This window comes from Periophthalmus magnuspinnatus, chromosome 5 (assembly GCF_009829125.3).
Source record: "Periophthalmus magnuspinnatus isolate fPerMag1 chromosome 5, fPerMag1.2.pri, whole genome shotgun sequence".
Classification (NCBI taxonomy): Eukaryota; Metazoa; Chordata; class Actinopteri; order Gobiiformes; family Gobiidae; genus Periophthalmus; species Periophthalmus magnuspinnatus.
The window spans coordinates 28,480,122-28,501,755 of NC_047130.1; the positions used below are offsets into that span (position 1 = coordinate 28,480,122).

The following is a 21,634-nucleotide window of genomic DNA, read 5'->3' on the forward strand; positions in this document are numbered from 1 at the left end:
TTTTGTTTTTACAGTTGTTCCCTCCGCATACCTCCTCCTCCGCATCATTCCCTTTACACATCAGACAGTGAGATTCAGGCATGCAGCAGTCATGATATTAGTTAAAAAGTAATCATAGTTTTTGTACATTTGATTGTTTGAGGAAAGCTTTTGTGCGCATATTTATGAGGATGTAATGCATTTGTTATAGTAGATATTGACCCATGAGAATATATGGATTTTTTTTACATATAGATCACATGTTTTTACTCAATTTGCATATTTTTCTGAAACTTAATTTGGCTCAGTTTGATTATTACATGACTATAGTTTTATAATTCAACATATACACACCACAATTATATATTATTTAAAAATCCTTACATTTTACCAGCCCATATTAAACCTCCCGTCTGACACATTTGACTCAAGCTGCGATACAGAATCCGCCTGTCCCCTCTCTTGTCTCGGGCTAATTACATTCAGCGCTGAAATGCTCATTCTACAACATTTTCAACCAGGAGATCAGTCTTTTTTTTTTTGCTGTAGGCCAAGGTAAAACAACGACATCAAATACACAGCACTCGCCAATTCTTTCTTAGGATTATTACGAGTCTTTTTGTTCACTTCTATATTCCATTTGATGCCTCTCCAAAACAAGAGGAGCCCAGGCAGCGCTGATGAAAATTTTATAATTCTTTCTTTCTTTCTTGAGAGCAGATATGCGGTGGAGAAGTGGACAGTCAAACGTGTGGCTGTCTCGCTGTTCTTCCCCTCTCTCTGTCCCACGCTTATGTTCATGTTAAGTGTCTCACAGAATGGCAGCGGCAGGAAATTATTTACCTCTCCTCCTTTTCCTGCACAAGCCTGACTTTTATAAATAATATTAGTAAAGTAAATCCTATGTTCGATGACTATTACAGGCACAGTTACGCTTAAACCTAAATCTTATCGTATGGAATGCATGAAATTCAGTGGTGATTCTCAATATTTCTGTTGTATGTTACATTTTTCTCCTCTTTTCTCTTCTGGTTTGATGCTAAACTGCGTCGTTGCACTGTATTTGCAATGAGAAGGCAAGGAAAATGTATTTGTAGAGCACAATTCATACACAAAGAGGGAATACAGAGTCAGAGAGACATTAAAATCACAATGCAAAACAAACAAATCAAAACAAAATAATCATGAAGAAGAGACGAGCACAGAGTAAAAACCTTGCAGTCATACGCACAGCTAAACAGAACCATTTTGAGAAGGATTTAGACGTTGTACGAGAGGCCTGTCTCACCATAAAGCTGAATCTAATCTAAACTGAGGCATTGTAAAACGAATTTGAAGAAAGATAAAGTAGATCTTGTTTCTTTTTCAATACTTTAACAGTACACAGACAAGTGCACTACTCATGGTTTATATTTGTTGTTGGATTTGTTGTTTGCCAGTTGTTGCATTATTTCCTGCAGTTTGAGTCGTGTTGTTCTGTATTTTAGGTCTGAAAGTTGCGTTCGTTTTAGATTTTTCATTCTAAATCATAAAACTGCAGTGTGTTATAGTGATTGTCATTTTTGTAGGATGAGAAAATAGTCTCTTTTTTTGCACTTGTCTTGATATTTACGTAATACCTTATGTTTATTACAATGTTGATTTCAAATTTTTGCATGACTTGGGAATGCATTGTGTGTATTTGACTCTCATTGAACCTTATAGTGTTTATTTTGTGCATACTTTGTCTTTGAACACAACAATCACAACCAGACTGACAGGTTTAATTCCCCCTGTGTCACACCTGTGCTTTGTTTCATTAAGCTGTGTTGTTTGTTTGTTTGTTTTTTAATGGCATTTTCGTTTCACAATAAATAGGTTATGAGTTCAATGCTTTTCATTGTTAACTTTATATCGTCTCATCTCAAGTTGTCTAGTTTACTCACATGGTTTGAAGACATGGATTACTAACTTGAACTGTTGCCCGTAGGAATCAAAGTGATAAATGAAGTGGTTGTCAGTCTCCCTTAATACCTTTGGCATGGGCCCAGAGAGTACAGTATGTCAGCTGGCAAAGTCTCCAGACAATTCAGCTCTCAATGTGTGTAATGCAGGCAATAGAGGAATCACTTGTAATTATTTTATTTGGGCTATAAATACATTTGTTATCCAATATTTTATCTGATGGCAAAGAAATCCCATACTTTCCTTAATACTGTGAAGTGCTGATGTGTGCACGTGTCTGGACATATATGAGACAAGCTGCTGCAGATGAGTCGAGCATGTGTGTGTTAGTGTGCATGTGTGTGTTAATGTGCATGTGTGTGTTAGTGTGCATGTGAAGAGTTTGTGTGCATGTGTGTTAGTGTGCATGTATGTGTTAATGTGCATGTGTGTGTTAGTGTGCATGTGAAGAGTTTGTGTGCATGTGTGTTAGTGTGCATGTATGTGTTAATGTGCATGTGTGAGTTAGTGTGAAGCATTGGAGCAGGCATGTGTGTGTTGGAGTGTGTACAAATGTGAGTGTGCATGTGTGTTAGTGTGTACATGAAGTGTAGAAGCAGGCGTGTGTGTTAGTGTGCACGTGTGTGGTAGAGTGTGCATGTGTGTGTTAGTGTGCACATGTGTGGTAGAGTGTGGATGTGTGTGTTAGTGTGCACATGTGTGGTAGAGTGTGCATGTGTGTTGGAGGGTGCATGTGTGTGGTAGAGTGTGCATGTGTGTGTTAGTGTGCATGTGTGTGGTAGAGTGTGCATGTGTGTGTTGGAGGGTGCACATGTGTTGGAGGGTGCATGTGTGTGGTAGAGTGTGCACATGCGTGGTATAGTGTGCATGTGTGTGATAGTGTGCATGTGTGCGTTAGTGTGCATGTGTGTGGTAGAGTGTGGATGTGTGTGTTAGTGTGCGTGTGTGTGTTAGTGTGCATGCTTGTGGTAGAGTGTGGATGTGTGTGTTAGTGTGCGTGTGTGTGTTAGAGTGTGGATGTGTGTGTTAGTGTGCGCGTGTGTGTTAGTGTGCATGTGTGTGTTAGTGTGCATGCTTGTGGTAGAGTGTGGATGTGTGTGTTAGTGTACGTGTGGATCCTTGGAGCGTGCACATGAGGCGTGTGTGTTTCAGAGCAGCAGGCCTGAGCTGCTCCAGTGCGTCGCCTGCAGTCACTGCACAGCTGTGTGAAAGCATCGCTCTCGTCTCTATGTTTATGTATGAGCAGCACCTGGAGAGGCCAGGGCCACACCTTCACCAAAATTTACACACTTCAGCTATTTGTGGCATCTTCAGAATGTCCTCTTTTTCACAGTCCTGTTCACGGTGTAGCAGATTACACTCAGGATCCCTTCAGTTATTAGTATTTTGTAACAACACAGAAATAGAATATACAATATACAGGCACAATGGAGACTGGGGGGTAAAAACTTGTTCTAAAATGTTAGAATATTACAAATAATTAAAATAATTTGTTCCTTAAGTTTGTGAAGTTCCTAAATATAATACAGAATCTTTTCAAATTCTTTTTAATCTAAACAACTGTCTTTTATTTATTGATTTATTTATGTAGTTAATTTGACAGGGATAATGTACATTAATTAACATTTCTGTAAATGCACCAGAATTAGACAGATAGGCTATTTTTCATCTATTTCCCACATGTATTTGGTTCCTGGCTCATTTTCATAATATACCAAATGTATTCAGCTACTCTAAGTTTACAGTCTTTTCCACACTAAACCCTCATCTCTGTGGCCATCATCGCACAGATAAGCCTGTTCACCATATGGGAGGCCGCTAAGAGGAGGCACTGCTTTGCGCTAAATGGGCATAATATACTGGCCAGGGCTATATTTTTTAGCTAAAGAGCCTCCTTCCCTCTCCCTTCCCTCCCACCTTTTACTTAATAGGACCCCTAGTCTTAGGCAGATTTTCACTCCTTCAGCTCAGGATTAAATGGTAGTAGTTACATTGATCAATAGGTTAAAAAGCGTACAATCCCTCTTGCTGCTAATGACCTCAGTAGTAATGGGTAATAAAACAGGGGTCTGTAATAGCCTCTCGGAGCTGTGCACGGAGCAGGCTGCTTTAGCAGTAGTTACAGCTGGAGACGCTTGAGACAAGTGTAAAACCACTTTGAGATATAGCTGCAGAAAAAACGACAGTTGAATCAAAGCAAAATGTTATCTGTTAAAACTGCTAAATGTGAAAAAATACATCGTGCTCAATTGAATTAGTTTTGAATGCTTGTTGTCTGGATAAAATTATTTTTTAGTCTATACGGTGGCAGTTCACACAAGACAGAGCTGACGGTTGACCTTCAAAATAGTCCATCAAAATTAGCGACGCTCGGAGGAAAAAAGGACTTCTCTGGATAATGACTGTGAAATTAGGAAATGGGCGGCAGGGGCTATGCAAATGACAGGACAAGTCATGTGCAAAAGTCAAGATGAACTGCATATTAAGACATAATACAGCGGGGAATTAATATTGCATTTTCCTCCCCGTGCCTCTCGCACACATGCATACACCACGCTGTGCCAATGAGAACTGTCCAAGTGTGTGTTAGTCCTGGGTGGGGCTCGGCGCTTCCTTCATCCTCTCGGGACTGTTAACCTGACACTTCTCAATAAAGTTACGCTTGAAAAAAAAAAAAAAACTCTGTCCTGTTTGACACCTCTGCCCTTTGGGTTGCATTTGCACCACAAGCTGTTCATTATGAGTCCGCTTTGTTTGCGGTTTATGCTTCAATTGGGAGAGGGAATAAGGTGATATGCATGCTCCCAGCGCGTCAAGAGACTAAAGACAAGAGCCCCTTAGTCACCACTAATTCAGAGATGCATGAAAAATTCACGTCGTTAGCTTGCAAGGCGGACGCACAATTTGGGTAACCTTGGAGAAGACAGACTGACGCCCATTGTGACCAGCGCGGCGAAAGACACTGCCGATACACAAGAGCATTCTGAAAAGCATTTGATATGTTTTTGCTTTTAATATTATGCGGCGTCTCCTGGAGCAGTGACTGGCAGCGTACAGACACTCTGCATGTCCCCTTCAATGTCAGGGCAATTAAGGAACCCTGACAACAGAGTGCGGGCTCTCGGGGTGTCACAAGGAATCACTTGCTTTAAGGAGTCATGCGCTCACACCTTTGGAGCTGTTAAGGGCCTCGGCGGCCCCCCGACGTAGCTCCGCCCCCTCTTTCTCCGGGCGCTCGCTGTATTCAGAGATGATGGCTGACACTGTCTCAAATAAAATGTTCACACGTGACATGGGAACGGAGTGAGGTGTTATTTTGGATGAATTTTACGTTGATGATTTTTTTTTTTTTTTTTTTTCATTTTGTGTTACAGGAACTCTTATATTTATTTTTTTATTTGTTGAACTTCAGTATGAGGAAGTGTGAGGTGTGAGCAGACAGGTCTACATGGGTCCAAAGGTTAAATCACAATCACAGAAAAGCATTTTTTTTTGGTGTGGATAGAAATTTTTAGCAGTAAAATCATTTATTTTATTGAACTGAACACTAATATACACTGCATTTATAGTTTACTTTTTTGTATGTCTTAATGTCTTACTTTTTCAGTGTTTTTTTTTTTTTTTTTTTTTTTTACAGTTTACATTTTTACAATTTATTTTATTTATTTATTTGTCTATTTACTTACTTATTTACTAATATGTTAATTTATTTTGTTGATTTTTATGAGACCAAAACCGATTATTATCAAACCAGTTAGTCATGACGAAGTAATTTCTTGCGTGTTGTAAAATAAAGGTGTTGCTGAATCTGAATCTTACTTATGTGTGTGTTTGTGTGTTTTTGTGCGTGTGCAGGTTCCAGTGTCAGTGGCTATGATGACACCTCAAGTGATCACTCCGCAGCAGATGCAACAGATCCTCCAGCAGCAGGTCCTGAGCCCACAGCAGCTCCAGGTTCTCCTCCAGCAGCAGCAGGCCCTCATGTTACAGCAGGTACCAGCTCTTTATTTAAACCGTACTTTTGTGATTACGTAAAGATGAGCTTATCTAATCTATTTGTCAGAGATTTACTGTTAATTAAGGTGCTTTATTCAACCCCACAATCGAAAGCAAACCATCACAGACATGAGATAATTAACGTTTTTTTCTTAATTGTGCAGAAACTTACGCCACAAGAGTCAGTGGGCGCATTTAAAACAGCCTGTACACGTCAGATAACAAGAATAGTTACATAACACACTATTTAGATGTTATTTTTGATGTGTGTTTACGAAATCTGATCAAAAACACCTGGTGACACGTATTTGTCCATCAATAGATTTTTTTGTTAAGTCTTTGTTAAGTCCTTCAATCTTTATCATTTCATTTTTGTCTGTCACGTTTTGACACGTTTTGCATATTTTTCCCTCGTCAAACCCTGCACAGATGTGAACAATCAGAACGAAACTGTTTACGAGATATTTCAATAATCAGATAACTCCAGAAATCAGATAATGATCAGAGTTTTGTTGCGCAATTAAACACAGCTACTGCTTTGCTCAAGTTTAAACGCTCACATGATCGTTCCAACAAGCCGTTTATCTTTTTTTAATGTCTTATTTTAATACCGTATCCTTTTTTTTGTTTTGTTTTTTTTTTTCTTTGTGCAGCAGCAACTTCAAGAGTTTTACAAGAAGCAGCAGGAACAACTCCACCTCCAGCTCCTCCAGCAGCAGCATGCAGGCAGCAAGCCCAACAAAGAGGTGGGACTTTTACTTTTACTTTTACTGTCACCACGGTTACCAAGTCTGAGTTTAACTTTATGGGACTTATAAAGGTTATTTTATCTTGTCTTGTCTTATCTTATAACGTACTGGTCCACACAAGAGTGCATCCACAATATGCTAAAAAGAGATAGAAATAACAGCTGAAATTGCTCTTTAAATAAGAAGAAAACACTTGGATATTTAGCTTTTTTAGAGATAAGAATATAGTCCGTGTGCATTAAACGGGATATAAAAATTTCTTCTTGAAACCTGAGACTGTGGGCATATTGTTGTGTCGGATTTGCTGGATAAATGGTTGCAAGAAAGGATAGATGCACTCTTCAGTACGCTGTCTGCTTTATCCGGAACGTCCTGCTCAAATCAAGTTATATTGTTCTAAAAGTAGGAAGTGAAAGTAGATTATATTTTGAGGATTATTGTCAAAATGGTGGCGAAAAGTTTTAATGAAACTTGCTGCAAATGGTTGAGGCAAAAGGTTTTATCAATGTGCAAAACTACACAAGCAAACTCAACATAAAGAGAATTAAAGGTATTGGTTTATCAGTACTAAAGATAATGCTATATCTGTATTTATTCCTTTAAACAAGCACAATCGTTCCTGTCTCCCAATGCCCCCCTCTCCACACGCGCTACGACGGGACTTAGCCCAAAGGCAGCAGTGGTGTAATGCGTGTTAATAACTGGCGGATACAGGCATCACTTGTGGACAAAGAAAATGATTATCTTGCGGTCAAAAGAAGTTCAAAGGCGATCTGGGATTTTTCACGTCCCCGTTGAGATGCACGTTCGGGAAAAAAAAGAAAAAAAGAGAGAGAGAGAAGGAGAGGGGAGCTGGGATAGAATGGAAACAGTTTTTTTACCCGTCTGCATGTACACGTCCGCGCGGCACAACTTCAAAGTCGGCGCGCGCTAATTAATGAACTGCGCGCTTGGGTTTGGACAAGTCGCGGCGTGATGCTCCCATAAATCAACATGACAGGAGAGCTCGGCAGGGCCTTTAGATAGGACCTGTCACCCGGTTGCATCTGATGTAAACAGCCGACAAGCAGAGGAGGAGGAGGACGAGGAAGAGGAGGAGGAGGAGGAGAGTGGGCGGGGAGGAGGGGGATTGGCGAGGAGGTGCAATTGATCAGTGAATAGAGAATAAAAGAAGAAAAAAAACAACTTTTGAAGCGTATTATGTATGATCACAGGAAGTGGATGCAGCCTCCAGAGGGCTCTCCCCCTTATCCATGTTTTTTTTTTTTCCTCTTTCTCTCCACAAAAGACAGACGAAGAATTATGCACTGACTCCCCTGTGGCTGCCAGACAATAACCCCCTGTTGTGGCTTTGTGCGGATTTTTTTTTTTTTTTTTTTAAAGACATCAAAATTTAGTTTTTCAAAGATCTTTAACTTTATATTTGAAGCTTGACAATAAAGGGTCTGCCAGTGCCACTCTATATCATTTGTCATGTCTCTCCCTCGTGCCACTTCTTGTTAACCTCTTATTTGGTGTATGCGGTCTGGGGCTTTTTTATGTGTCTCCATGCTGGGAGCGCACAGGAGCACTTGTCAGCTGATGGGACCAGAACACAGAGGAAAAAACGCCAAGGGAGTCTTAAATTCATTTGCGTTCTTTCTTTTTTTCCCCTCTCTTCCAAAGCCGCCCTCTATTTATTTAACGTTCTGATGAAAGACATTGTTTCTTGTGAACTCGCCCCCGTAGTACTATTATGTTGGACTCGGGCTGTCAGTGGAGTGTGAGGAACAGAGGAACATGCAACTTCTCCCCCTCTGATACGAGACGGAGACAGGGCATCACAAGCCACAAGTGTCAGATTATCTTATTATTGTGAAGTAAAGGTAGTAGAGTTAAGAGAGGGTTAACACATTACTCTTCTCTTATTCTGATTATCTTTAAAAACAATGCATTGCTTCACTAAATCGTTATTATTATTGCTCTGTTCCTCTCTGTCCCATCTTGTCGTGGCTGATACAAAGAGACACCCTGCTCCCTGTACTCCAGAGCTGTATTTTTAGAGTCCATACAGGAGTAGCGCTGCAAAGGGGGGGGTAGGTTGAGGGTCTTTGTGAAAAGCCTAGCGGAGGTGGGCGGGGGGAACGCCTTTTATCTGCCTGTTTCAGCGTTTAGAGAGCCGGTGACCTGACAGCCGCGCTGCCCAGACCTTTTTTGTGTGTGTGAGAAGTAAACAAAGTGGTGTATCCTGTCTTTGGTAACAGGGAGCGGCACACAGCTTGGCAGTGCTGCTTTTAGTTCCCCCTCTTTGCATCTTGTGTGACAACTGGCCCTCTACACACACTGTAAACAGTAGTTTATCCTGCCAGCATCCTGTTCTGTCCCGGCGCAGGTATGTTATTTGGACTGCTCTCAGTAACCAAGTTCCAAGGAAAGAAGCTACAAAGTCATAAGGTTTCTGCGGTAGTGGCCAACACTTTAGTATTTACGCAGTTCTTCACTGAATTTCAAATGGAAAAACAACATGGAACACAAATATCATTAGACAAATCAAGTAGTCAAGAAAAATAATAAATAATAAATATGTATGTGTGTGTTTATATGTGGCAAAATTTGTGTTTCAGGATAAAAATCAATATCTCAAGGATAATTTAAAGCGTATTTTTGCTTAAACACAGCAGTCGTAGATCTATGTTAGGTAAAACACATGGAATAGTATCAGTGTCCTTGCCAGAATAGTTTTTGTAACCAAAAATATTTCCATGTAACTTTAACAAATACGTTCAGGACACAGAGTTGATTAAAGATCTTAAGAGATTACGGTATTGAAAACATGTCTAAAAGGGTCAAAGGTTGTGTCTTTCCTGTGCGCGTTGTAATCATAAACAGCATCTCTCTTTTGTTTTGACTGAGATGGGAATATTAGATAATTTCCTTGTATTTATTATTATAACACTGTCAGTTTTTGGCCCTCTCCCCTTTCATATCACTTCCACTTAGTTGCAGAAATCCCCTATTGGCAGTGTATTGAGCACATGGCCTCTCCGAAAATGCAGCCCACAGATGTAGCGCTGCCTGTTTATGAGACAGTCCCCTGGCTCCGCTACGGGCCTGGAGACTTGGGAGAGCTGCTCGGGTGGATATTAAACACTTTGATTTAGTCACACATTGTTTGCTGAATTATGAATGGGTGTAATTAAATTCCTGTGGCTCTTATTATGGATGATTAACAATGTTGTTTCATTGTTTGTCATTTGCCGTGCGACTCCTCGTTAATTAAGAGCAGCGGAGATGCATGGGCTACCTGCCTTAAGTGGGCTCGCAAAAACGCCAACAAAAAACACTACAAAATTACACTCTATGGGGACATTTATTGGCTTTTGTAATGAATATTGTTTCAGCCTGCTATAAACCTGGTGGTCTGCTGTTGTTCTTGGTTCGGGTTTAATAGAAAGACTTTATGAATGAATGGAGGTGCACAAATGTTTAAATTACCTAGACACAATTGGATATGCTAATTGACCCAAAATACTGTCTAGAATACAGAGCCGTGCGTATTACTTTAGTGAGATGGGCCAGGCACATATCACATTGTAACAGACATACAGAAAAACTAACATTGTATAAAGGAAGTCTGTCATATATTAAGTAATTATAAAGACTATAGGAGAAGATTTATCGTTTATTTTTTAAGTGTGGCTTTAATTGGTGTGCACCTTGGTAATATTGTTTAATTCCTGTTTCCTGTCCTGTGTGTTGGGTCCTGGTTTGAGCCCAGTTTAGTCAAGAAGTAGACTTTCCATTCCTAGTTTAGTCCTGGTCTAGAGTATGTTTAGTTTTGTGTTTAGTCCCAGTTTTGTCCCAGTTTTTATGTGGTCTATGTGCAATATGAACGCACCCTTACGCTCTCTTTTGTGCCTAACTGTTTCTGTCTCTCCTCTCTCTGCAGCCGCAGGTGTCGGCTCAGCAGTTGGCCTTCCAGCAGCAGCTCCTCCAAGTGCAGCAGGTCCAGCAACAACACCTGCTCAACCTCCAGAGACAGGGCCTCCTGAGCATCCAGCCGGGCCAGGGCAGCCTGCCCCTGCACCAGCTCACTCAGGGTCAGTACACCATAGCACCATGCCTGTGCTCTTATATAACTACATTGTGCACAAATAGGTGTGGGAAATATTTACGAAAATTAATCTCAATAGCAATATTTAACAATGCATCAAGAATGTGCTAAAATGTGTATTGGACGGGATTCAAGTTTAGCACAAAACGAGACCATAAAACTAACCACAAAAGAGCAGAAGTTTATACTCTATTTGGGAGATTACACTAGACACAACAGTTGCTATAATATAATTTTTAGATATATCTCCCACCTCTTTGAACAAATCCTGAAATATTTATTATATTTTTTCAGTTACGATGCGTAACATATTTATAAATAACTTTTTACTACATGTCAAAAAGTGTCATAGTAAATTATTGTTGAGGAGGACACAGACACAGGTTTGTTATAATTGTCACCTCTGTTATTACTTGAGTTATGTTCACTGTCTCTTTGTTGGTTTATACAATAATACCTGAACAATTTTCAGATGTACTGATACATGCACCGTTTCTTTGTGTGGTTTCTCACACTCAGACCACACCTATTGTAAATGCTCACTCAACACTTCCCTCACTGTGTAAATAGTCCATTTGGACCAGTACTGTGCTGTAATCAGCCGTAGCTCTAAGTAATTCCCACACATCTCTTCTCTCATTAGACTGGCATCTCTGAGCCTGACCTTCAGCTCCTCTACACTGGCTGTTTGTTCCTAAACTGCCAGTGAACTTGTCATTGTGAAACCAGTTGTTCCTTGATAAGGAGTCAATACTGTTGTTTGGTCAGGAAGTTGTTTGCTGTATTTACTTTTTAATATTTTCCTAAGGAGTGGTGCCATTTGTAACAAAGACTCCATCACAAGAACATGACATGCACTATTCATGCCCTACAAAAGCAAACAGTTATGAAATAACAAGATAAGGGCGATAAAGGCGGGAGGGCCCGAGTGCTTAGGTAATAGACAAACACAAACAGAGTTTGTACAGTGCTGTTATTGTTTGGACTGGGGATTCAGCCCTCCAATCATAGACCAATGCCATAGGCCCAGGCGTGTACCTTCTGCTCAGAGGATCACATGTCAGGCTGGCAAATACACACACCCCTAGAGTAAAGCATTAGATGTGCTCCAAGGCTACAAACAGAGCTGTTGATACATTTTACTGCCTTCTAAAGAACATCTGGTTTAAAATAAGTCACCATCATTATTTCCAATGTATCGTATCAGCAGATACCACATTCAGGCAACACACAAGACAAACACAATGGCAGAGTCACACCCACTGTTTGGTGTAATTTACATCCAACAGTAGTTAATACCAGTTTATTATAAGTACTGTAAATCCACTGGCTTTTATTCACTGTGCCGGTCTGAATGTAACTTTTCACTGATGATAACTGATACAACACTTAAACCAGCGCTGCAGGCTCCACACTTGTCTCCCTATTCTACACATTTTCTGCTTGACTGTTTGAAGTTATTGATGACCTTTCTGTTTTCCACATGACTAAACTTCTTTCATGCTTGAGCAGCCCGGGCTATGCTGCGCAGATATGATCTACAATATTTAGCTGTTGCAGTTAGTGTTGAAAGTGAAGAGTCCCACACTGTTACGATCCTGCACATTCCAATCGAGAACAGTTAATTAGACTAATAATTTTTATTTCTTTAATTGTATTGAAAAAAAGAAAGAGATGCCTTTTTTGTATGGGCCAAATATGCGCTATGTTTAATATTTAGCCTTTTCAAAGAATAACTGCAGTGAAATTTGGTGCAAGTATTTCCAACTAAAGAGAGTATACCCCAAAATAAATGCTCCTTATCTATATTACAAATCTTATCTCTTCTCATAAATTCTTTTGACATAAATGCCATTGAAGCATCCAGCCCATATTTGTCATCCATTGTCTGGGGAGAATATAATGTGTCATAAATCTGATCTTCAGCATCCTCTCCTCACTAACAGCGTGTCCTCTTGACCTGATAACTTACTCACTGGTGGCTAAGGCTTCATGGCTCAGATGTTGCTGCTATTTTGCTGCAGCGATCAGTCGGACATTTGTAATTCCTCAATTCTAGCCCGAGATGATACGTAACGCTTCAGAAAGACCGATTCTGAAAATATAAGAGTAAATATGAAAGGAGAAATGCTACACTTGTGTTAAACTTTGGAATAATAATTAAACAACACTTGAAAATATGAATATAATTATCTAAATCATCTATCTAAAGTGTCAAATACATATTGTTTTGGTATTTTTTCATGTATATGGTGTAAAAAACTCACACTTGATTATAAATACAACTATCCAACTATTGACCTCACTTGCAAACATTACCATTTCACACAGCGATGTTTTAAAATTCAAATCCCGTCATTATACATTTAGATTACCACTACCAGCCATATGTACATACTCAAATTTCAGAGCAGATTTCGTGTACTTCCTCAAATTAGAGCATCACCACACAAAACAACACCACACAAGACACTCAAAATTGTCAAGAAAACCAAGTTGACATGACAAATTTGTGTGTAATGTGAAAGCAAAGAATGTACATAGCCACAGCAGTGCACGGGGGGGTAGAGTCCTGTCAGTGATTGATAGATCAGGCAGTGGGCCGGGGGTAATAGTTCCTGCTGCATTTGGACAGGACATCTTTCAGAGCGGAGAGGTGAGGCGTATCAGCGGGCCAGTGATTACCGCAACATAAACAGGGGTGGCGTAAAGGTCCCAGCCCAGGAGTGAACAATAAACTAATAGCGATGTCACCGTCCCCCCATGGCACGGACACAGCCAGAAGTATAACAGCTTGCTCTAAAAACCCTGCAGCAACGCGCCCATTTTTTATTTGGGGGGTGTGATGGCCCGCAACTGATGTCATTATGAACCTTAAATCAACTTTCTGCTTGCTTGAACATGGTCACCTGGGTACAAGGGGGACAAGGACAGGAAAAGGTTGAAGAGCTCAGCCCGTCTCTGTGCCAGCGCTACCTGCCGCGCTAAAATTGAGTTGGGAGGCCGGTGATCAATCAAGTGTCCCAACAACATACATTTTTTAGAGTGCTTGTCCGTATTTCCCCAGTCGTAATGAGCGGAATGCTTGTGTTGAAAAATGGAATCATAAGAGATAAACCAATCTGGCATTCAAAAGATCGGACAAACTCGGAAGAGGAGTTTCGGTGTCATTCCGTGTCCCGTAGTAATCAAATGGAGAGTCTATCAGAAGGTCCCGATGTACTTGTCCAAACCGAAGCCCGGCGAGACATTTGTGTAATGCTATTTTATTGTCATTTACGTGGAATCATGAGGCATAGCTGTTGCCGAGGTTGAAGAGGTGACGCCGTGAGCTGTAAAAAGATGCGGCGTATCCAGGAGGAGACAGCTCTGTCCCAGTCCGTTAGCCCGCTCATCACAGCGCTCTATCCGCTGTGGTTTTGTCTGAGTAAACAGCGGTGCCGGGGTCACCAGGACTGCCGGGTAATTGAGCCAGCGTGGGCCGCCCTGTCAAGCGCATCGGCTAAAAATACATCGCCCACTGTCACCAGGCACCAAGTGGGAGAAAAAGATTGTTCCCACTGTCCAAGCATAGGACACACACATCAGCCATGACCTTCCCTCTCCAAACGAACCATCATACACCAAAAAACACATTTGGTGTAAAAGTACAGCATCTAAACATACTGTATTCCCCTTTGATACAATGTCACTTTTACTTTATCCCAATGGCATGCCGGATTTGCACTTAAAAATAACCGTCACTGTCATTTTACTGTAGCAAGGTGATTAGCAAGGTTCATCAGTATAAATTAAATAGAAGAAACGCCCTAAAAATGCCTCATATATATCACAAAACTAACAATGCCCCTGATAATAATGCAACTCAGTGACCAGGGGATTAGCGTGTTATAACAAAGGAGTGATATCAGACATGTTTAGCCACAGAAGTGCTCTTAGATTAGCCCATGCCGAAGCGCCGGGCAGAATAGGAGAGAATACACACGGGCAAGAAGGAGGCAGCATGTTGAAATATCCCAATGAGGAAAGACGCTCCTTGGAACGTGCAAAGGTTATTGATTTGTCCTGCAATCATTTCCTGCTCTTTGATATGCAAACCATCTCGTGTGAATTTACAGCAATCCTATCAGACTCATTTCACACTTCTTAGCCCCTGCGTCTCTCTGGAGTCCTCCGCCTCATTAGGCCAATGTTCTCCATTACCAGCATAATTAAAATCTTTAGTAGCTTATCAAATTAAAAATATTTTGCTGATCGTATTGAGATCTTCACCTCTCAGTTATTTTCCACAACAGGAATAAATTAAGACTAAGCATTTCGCACATTGTGTTACAATCGGCCATTTGAAATGGGGCACTTCTGGTATCTATAGTGCAGCTGATGAGAAATGGGTGGAGGGGGTTGGTCTGGAGAATATAAGGAGATAAGCGTGTGCAAATCATCTTTCATTTACCACTGCTCATTTTGAGAATGGATTTAATTAATTGTAATGTTAAACGAGTGGTCTTGGCCATTTGCTCTGCGGTTCCATTCACCACACAGCCCTCCTCTCTCACCAGGCTTTACACATGTGGCTTATTTAAGCACACATTTGAATAGTCATTACAAATCCCCAGACCCCATTAACTCTTTCTCCAAGCTGCGTATTTTGACAGAATTTAAAAAAGCACCATGTTTTTCACCCAAGAGGCTTAATCTTATTTTGCGTGTCGGCTTTAGCCTTATTTGTGTCAAACACAAGCACACACTGTACAGAAAAATATATATATTTTTGCGTCTTCAAAGGGTTCATTTTCAGATGCACAAACATATTATTATCCCTCTTCATCCGCACTTTGGCCCGGAGTGTTGGGATTGCTGTCAGTTATTGGCAAATAACACCACTTCTTGTTTAAGCTTCTTTCAGGGATGTTTAGGTAATTTATCTTGCCAATAAAAAATATCTTTGTCAAGCCTGTGCAAAGTCAGTAAGAAAAAAGCAGCAACAAAAAGTGATTTTCAAATATACTTTTTCTCACTACATGGAAGTGTGTGGACTAACCTAAACCTCTCCATGTATCTAACGCGGTCCTTAATTTTATGATCATATTCTCCAAACTGTACCATGACACTCAGAAGAAGGTAGAAGGAACAGAAGTAAAAAAGTGAATCACAATTTTGAAATCCCCCAGGTTTCAGCTATGCACTTGCCTGAGATCCAGAGTACACACTTCTTGAATACTTTACAAAGATGTGCGTCTGGTCACCCATGAATCGCCCCGTTTTCAAATGGACATGATTGACAGGTGGATTAGTCAATCGAGGACATGCATCGTCCATCCATATCGAAAAAATACAAAAGGCTGCAACTATTTAGGGTCAGCTGAGTGGTTTTTTTTACCCCGATTGATTGTATACCATGTCACTAATAGACATAATTTCCTCCCTAGACCGTTATGAATGTGGTGCTCTCCAAAGCCCCATGACAAAAGCTTGAATGACAATTGCCTGTAAAAATACACAATAAAGACATGCTTTTGATGTGTTAGTAGAGCTCAGAAAACATCTTCTAGGGATGTTTTTTTTTTTTTTTTTTCAAAGGCTTGTATGAGCAGCCGCACGCTTGACTCAGTAAATGAGCTTTAAGTCTTGTGTGTCAATTGGAGGCGGAACAGAGCGTTAAGTATTTTGCACATTAATGCGCTTGTGAAAATATTACCCCAGGGTCTCTGCTCAAAGAGGGCTGCGATGTTTTCTAGTGTTGCTATTGTAAACTTTTTGTTGTGTGTGTGTTCTGCCTGTGCCTCTGCTGCTGAAAGAAAATGATGGTGATTATTCAGATTTCATGCCATGTCTGGATGTTAATTATTTACTCTGGGCATGTAATGGGTGTGAATGCCAGGGATTTGAGTGTACAAATACGCTTCACATCACAGGCGGAGACAGAGGAGGGGGCTCACTGTCACTGCAGTACCCTGTAGTGGAATATTGTCTAATTAATACTGGGCTTTGTTTACAGATGCTTTGATTTAATTAAGTGATGAAGAGCAAAGTCGGATTAGCTGTTAATTGATTTAATTATCCAATTTGTTTGTCTCAGGCATGATTCCAGCCGAGCTGCAGCAGCTGTGGAAGGAGGTGACGAACACTCATGTGAAGGAGGAGCACAACAACGGCAACAACAACGGCCACAGGGGGCTGGACCTGTCCTCCCCCACCCCCCCAAAGAACCCCCTGCTCAGCCAGCACGCCCCCACCAACGGACAGTACCTGAGTCACAAGAGGGAAGGGTGAGTACATGGTCATGGACTTAGATTATAATCGTTTGTGCTGCCTCATATTTGTGGCACATGTCTATCCAATTGCTTCCATTTGTTCTGCCCCCATGGATATCAAAATCATTGTGACAGGTTCCAGTGCAATTATACAGAAAAGAATAGACAAAATGAGTTGCCAGACTAGCTTTTATCGGAGCATTTTCTTTTAATGTTCCAAATTATGCATGTATTTTATCAGACTCCCACTTCACATACCACGGCATGAAAATAAATAAGCCATAACTACAGCGTAATAAATGTTCAGCATAATGCTGCACGCTCTTTGAATGAGTCCATGAGGCGGTGAAGACTAAATGTCAACATCTTTTCACAACAACATTAGTAATTCGACGTGGAGCAGCCTTCAGTGTCATCTGTATCTAAAGCAAACAGCAGTCTGTGTGCCACCTAATCCTATTTAAAATAGCCATTTCTCACTGGGGCCCACTTGACTGACACGTCCCCCTAGAGTTTGCACACAGATTAGTTTTAATTTATAGTTTCTAAGTATTATTTCCATTAAGGTCAACACTTTTTCTGGTTGCAGTTGGGAATTCAAGCGGAACACCTGGAAGCATTTCAGGGATTTAGAGAATTATGTTCACTGAAATGGGATCAACGCACGGTTAATAAGACGAGATATTGATCCGCTTCACTATTGTTTCAATTCGGAAATGGCCGTTGTAATCTAAGCCATATTTGCCTGTGTATTTCTGGAATGGAGAAAAAAACAAAACAAATTTGTGAACTAAATCTTGACAAGGAACTAGTTGGCCTTTAGAATCTATGTCAGTTTGAGTTTAACAAGACCAACGTGTTCTTACAATAAATGCCATAAACACACAGACTGGAGGCGTATGATATTCTGTAACACAGGGTGAATCATGTGTGAAAAGGCATTTGATCGTCTCCTCGAGCTGTTTCTGCGACTTGGAGGAAGGAATTAATTTGGCATCTTACACGTTTGCTTGTTTTCTTGCACCAAAGGGTGATCTTTTGAACTGTTGGTGTGGAGCCTCAAGGCAGTGTGAGCTCAGTGCCTAACATCTGACTTGTGTTTTAGTGATCAAAACCTAGATGTCATATTAAAAGGCCTTGTCAGTGAAAACATGTTTAGCACACCAAACCAACAGGCTTGTGGAGGTGAAAAGGGGTAGCTCGAGGGCCGGACATGCAGGCTCAGGACTCGGGCATATGAGTAATAAATCTCAGTTTTATTTTACAAAACAAAAAGAAATGGGTAACATAGATGAAGTTGTTTGTGGGTGCAGTTTTGTCTCGTTTTTATTTTGTTTTATTATTCAAATTGTGGTATTTATTTACTTTACTCATTCCTGTTGGGAATTATCTGTAAAAGGAAATGTTTCTATGGGACTGAGGCAGAGTAAACCCCAGGATTGTGCCTATAGTTATTGGGCAGACTTTTGAAAACAATGGTTAACCACTTTAGTGAACGCTGGAATAATATTGTATTGTATGGACTATTGACCAACTACATATTCATTCACAGAGGTTAGTCAGGGTAGAGTCTTGCCTAGGGACAGTCTGACCAAGTAGAGCAGATTTGGACTGACAACCCAGAGTATTTCTTCTTATTGCACATACAGTTATGGCATTGAACCAACCCACACTCAAAAATGGACTTAAGCTGACAGAACCTCGCTACTTCCATTGCTTTTGAGCCAGTGTTTGACTGAATGTCTACTGTACTTTTCTGAGGAGCTGAGGCTAAATCACTGGGGAGTGATCCTGACTGGCTCACTTCATCACACTCTGTCCCCAGCCTGTGGAAAGGTGAGCGGTAATGGCAAGACAAGGCACGAGCGGTCTCAGCTGAGGACTGCAGACAGAGAGAGCGTGAGCTGGCAGGGCTGTTCTGTGCACTGACTGTCAGAGATTAAAGAAGATGTCAACACCAGTTTAACACGAGCTTAAGTGAAGAAGGCACACTCCGACTGAATATTCTCCACGTATCTTAGATCTGTCAAAAAAGAGAGCAGGTGATTCTCGTGCACCCATCTGGATTATACCTAGTCCATGCAATACGCTGCTCTGTGGCAATGGGAAGGAAGCAAGAGGTAAAGACAGAGACGGTATTCAAATTATGCTCAAATGTTCTGCGTTTGCTATTCAGTTTTACTGCTTATTATAAAGGCTGTATAGTTTTGTTGACAGTATATTATATAAAACAATCTTATGTCCAGTTTGTTGAGTAGAACACAAGCTTCTTAGCATCAAAGACTGTGAGATACTGCTACTCAAAACTGGCTAAAAAAAAAAAGGTCACCAATTTTTTTAATGTTTTGTAAGAAAGTAAAGTGCGTGTAGAATCAAATCAGCACTTTTCCTGCATTTGGAACAAGCCAGGTCCCTATAGTACAGCCCTCAGCCCGAAATCCAAGAGCCTGTCTAATCATCTGTAGTGGTGACCCCTAAAACACATTTAAATATGTGTTTATTGAGATTTTCCATTTAACTACACAAACAATGGACAAATAAGGCACATAAATAATGAATAAAATAAATAAATAAATAATAATGATAGTGATAGTAAAATATGTGGTACAATATATAATAATAATAATAATACCGTAAATTTCGGACTACAGAGCGCACCTTGATATAAGCCGCACCAGCTAAATTTGAAGAGAAAATCAATTTTGTACATATATAAGCCGCACCTGAATAAAAGCCGCAGGTTTTCATATTGTAACATGAGATATTTACACAGAAAGACGGTGCACCGACACGCTTTTTTTTAAACTGTGCCTGAAAATTGGCACCAACACGACAACAACACGGGATGAACACATCTGCAGGTTTAGAAAATAAAGCTGCACCAACACGGAAAATCTGCTTTTATTTCCTCTGAAAACTTTTGTCGTCTTTTTACATTGACCAAGTTGGATTCATTGATGTCGAGCTTACGTGCAGTGGCTCTATTTCAGGGGTCGGCAACTCGCGGCTCCGGAGCCGCATGCGCCTCTTTCCGCCTCATACTGCGGCTCTGCGTGGCTTGGGAACTAACACAGACACAGCTCAGTCCTGCGTAAAGAGCCCTGATTTTCAGACGTTGTGCGCACAGGGGTCAGGAGCAACTTTGGCCCGTCCCTAATGACACACTAATAAGCTCGTCCGTAGATTTATCATGAAAATCCTGCTGGAAATCGCCACAGAAATCTATTTGATGTAGTAGCAAGTATATTATCTGCTCTTGTCTCCGCGGTGACGTATCACGTATAACACATCAGACACGACGCACAAAAGTAGAGCCACAAGCGAGTGAAAATGAGCCAAAACAAAAGTCTTTGGAGATCTTTTTAACAAAGGGGAAAAGGACAACTGAGGAGCCAGAAGAAGAGACTACGACCTCCAAGAAAAAGAAAGATACATTTAACAGACAATGCCTACTTAAAATCTGGGTTTGTCGCTACAGGTGACTCACGCGCACAGTCCGCTCTGCGTAACATACGGGAAAAGCAAATAAGGCAATGAAACCTTCAAAACTGCTTTGGCACATGGAGAATAAGCACCTGGGATTAAACGATACGCTACGAGTTTTTTTGTTGTTGTTTTTTTAAAGAAACTGCGGAGTAGAGTAGACATAATCACATAATCAGCGCGATGCATGATGCAGCGGTTTGGTGAGTTGTATTTTTTTAATGCACTTAAGTTGTTTTTGCCATATTTATCTGCCACGTGTAGAAGGCTTGTCCGTGAAAGTAAAACCTACATTATTCCGTTACATTATTGTTATTATACAGTGTTATCTTCATTTTAGATGTCAAAAAGTATTTGCGGCTCCCAGTGTTTTATTTTATGTGGAAAGTGGGTCCAAATGGCTCTTTGCGTGTTAAAGGCCGACCCCTGCTCTGTTTCCTTTCTGTTTCTTTATCTTAAAAACTGCATCATATCCATTTCATGATGCGCAAAATGATCGTTCAAAATCAAAACTAGTGAATTCTTCAGAGCAGAATCTTTCCCCACGTCTGTCTCACTTTTACGTTTACAGCTAGAGAGCGCCCCCCAGGGTCCGTTATCCAGTAAAATTCCATATATAAGCCGCACTGCTGTAAAAGCCGCAGGGTTCAAAGCGTGGAAAAAAAGTAGCGGCTTATAATCCGAAATTTACGGTAATAATAATAATAACAATAATAACAATAATAATAATAATAATAATAATAATAATAATAATAATAATTGAGGAATAAAGGGTTAGAGAAAATAATAATAATACAAAATAATAATATAACTAATAACAATAATTAATCAGTAGCACTTAACCAGCCATCAGCAGATTGTTGTCTATATTTCCCAGAACTTATCAAATTTGTTTTTAGTAGAGTAGATTATCTTTTCCAATACCAGATAAACAGCGACTCCTTTTAACCATTGAGAAGCAGTTCAGTGATATAGCTATACAATATTTGGCTTCCAGAAAACAAATATTCAGCATAGATGAAAACATTTCTACACAACCCAAAGTCTACTGGATAAATACTCAACAAGTACATTTTAGGGTTAATAGGAACATTCTTACTCACAATTGTGCCAACGATGTTCAAAACATCACCGCA

General features: G+C 40.4%; 1 protein-coding gene across 9 annotated transcripts in view; it reads left to right on the forward strand.

Moving 5' to 3' along the window:
* Nucleotides 1-21,634, forward strand: part of foxp1b (forkhead box P1b) — a 158,804-nt gene that overhangs the window by 107,913 nt on the left and 29,257 nt on the right. For 8 of the 9 annotated variants that reach the window (XM_055222175.1, XM_055222174.1, XM_055222177.1 and 5 more), the window contains 4 exons: nucleotides 5,779-5,916; nucleotides 6,573-6,665; nucleotides 10,597-10,747; nucleotides 16,841-17,030. In XM_055222175.1, the coding sequence (XP_055078150.1) occupies nucleotides 5,779-5,916; nucleotides 6,573-6,665; nucleotides 10,597-10,747; nucleotides 16,841-17,030 (572 nt within the window). The remainder of the gene's footprint in view (nucleotides 1-5,778; nucleotides 5,917-6,572; nucleotides 6,666-10,596; nucleotides 10,748-16,840; nucleotides 17,031-21,634) is intronic. The other variant, XM_055222178.1, reaches the window with a different exon arrangement.